The sequence below is a fragment of the Pinus tabuliformis genome, chromosome Q (genome assembly GCF_031772625.1).
Source record: "Pinus tabuliformis cultivar Carrire ecotype Pingquan chromosome Q, CPIR1, whole genome shotgun sequence".
Classification (NCBI taxonomy): Eukaryota; Viridiplantae; Streptophyta; class Pinopsida; order Pinales; family Pinaceae; genus Pinus; species Pinus tabuliformis.
In genome coordinates this window covers 1,222,351,836-1,222,353,710 of record NC_142296.1, presented here as the reverse complement: position 1 = coordinate 1,222,353,710, position 1,875 = coordinate 1,222,351,836, and the positions used below count along the sequence as shown (strand labels likewise).

Sequence of the window (1,875 nt, the reverse complement as noted above, 5' to 3'; positions counted from 1 at the left end):
ACATTTCCTTGAGCCTGGAAAAGAACAATTCTATACTCAATGAATCCCTAGACTAATACTGGTCCATATCATTTTGTGAGCTTGGATCAGTCAATGCTCGGGAGCTTCATGTTTAGAGAGTCTGAAGGCCTCCAAAGAAGACTCCACAAGTTCCTTTTCCATCAGTAATCCACCAGGCCTGGATAAAGGAATAAACTTTCTCTTGGTGAATTCCTCCTTTATTCTACATGGGTTGTGGGGAGAACCACCAGTAGATATGAAAAATAACAGCCACTAGTCTATATATATAAGTAAATATAAAGAAATTAATCAACTGAACCAGCAAGGGGCTGGTCATTTGCATGAACCAGCTCCAACCCTAGATCCTTTCGTACTCCCTGTAAAAACTGATCACGTGAAATTGGTTTGTGATAAAATTTAAGCCGATGACCATTTACTACAAAATAAGTCTTATCATCATCGATAGTACAAATACGAACTGAACCGTTATGAAAAACTTCATTTACTTCATATGGTCCTAACCATCTAGTAGAAATTTTACCTTTAAAATGCTTAAACTTACTATTGTATAGCAAGGCCCAGTCACCAAGGTGAAAGAGTTTCTTCTTGATAAATTTTTCGTGCCATCGAGCTCTTTGGTTCTGCACCAACACAGTTCTATGGTAGGCATCTTGTCGGATTTCATCAAGTTCATTCAATTGCATTAACCTCTGCTCTTGAGATTCATTTAGATTCATGCCCAACTGGGTGGCAGTCCTGAATGTTTTTACTTGGAACTCAATGGGAAAGAGCACTTGTTTACCATAGACTAGCTCATAAGGTGCGTGTCTTATCACATTTCTCCAAGTGATCCGGTAAGTCCATAGTGCCTCGAGTAACTTATCTGCCCAATCCATATGATGTAGTTGAATAGTTTTTGTGATGATGGATTCTAAAAATTTGTTCATGGACTCCACATTTTGTTAGCATGGGGGTGGTAAGGAGTCGATTTGAAATTCTTAATTTGATACTGCTCCATGAGTGCCTTGACCAACTTTGATGTAAATTATGTACCCTGGTTTGTGACGATTTCACGAGGCACACTGAATCATGTAAATATGTCCTCGAACAAAAATTCTACTACTTCCTTTTCAGTGGCAGCATACAATGCTTTAGTCTCCACCCACTTGGTGACATAGTCAGTGCACACCAAGAGATATTTTTTCTTCTTCGACATTGGGGAGATGGGCCCTACGAAGTCCAATGCCCACTTCTCAAAAGGTTCAGTGGCAATTTGTGGTTGAAAGGCATTTCATCGAAGGCCACTGGTCTCCCCATCCGTTGGCAAGTGTCACAAATCAAAACAAACTTCTTGGCATCTTTAAAAAGTGTAGGCCAATAGTATTTGGTACAGAGAACTTTGTATGCAATCTTTTTATCGACAAAGTGGCCACAACAAGGCTCATTGTGACTGGCTCTCAGCACATCATACATTTCATCTTCCCGCACACACTGCCTCATAATCAAGTCTGGCCTGGTATAAAATAGATTCCCTTCAGTTCAAGAGAAATTAGCACTATGCTGCACTATATTATGCTTTTCTCGGGCCGACATGTTTTGAGGTATTTTCTCTGATACCAAATAATTGGTGACATCAACAAACCAAAGAGTAATAGTGGAAATGGCAAATAATGCTTCATCTAGAAATTCATCAGGCACTAGTGTTGGCATGCTTCCCTGCACAATATTCAAATGAGATAAGAAGTCAATTGCCAAGTTATCCCTTCCAGGCCTATCAATTACAATTATATTGAATTCTTGTAAAAGAAGCAACCATCTTGTTATCCTACCATTAGTAATAGGTTTACTCATTAAAAATTTAACAACAAAATGATC

General features: G+C 38.9%; 1 protein-coding gene across 1 annotated transcript; it reads right to left on the bottom strand.

The window, feature by feature from the left end:
* Positions 1-305: 305 nt before the first annotated feature.
* On the bottom strand, positions 306-896 carry LOC149224182 (uncharacterized). The gene has a single exon (XM_089388106.1). It carries the CDS (start codon positions 894-896, stop codon positions 306-308), a length of 591 nt encoding a protein of 196 aa, XP_089244232.1.
* Positions 897-1,875: the final 979 nt, after the last annotated feature.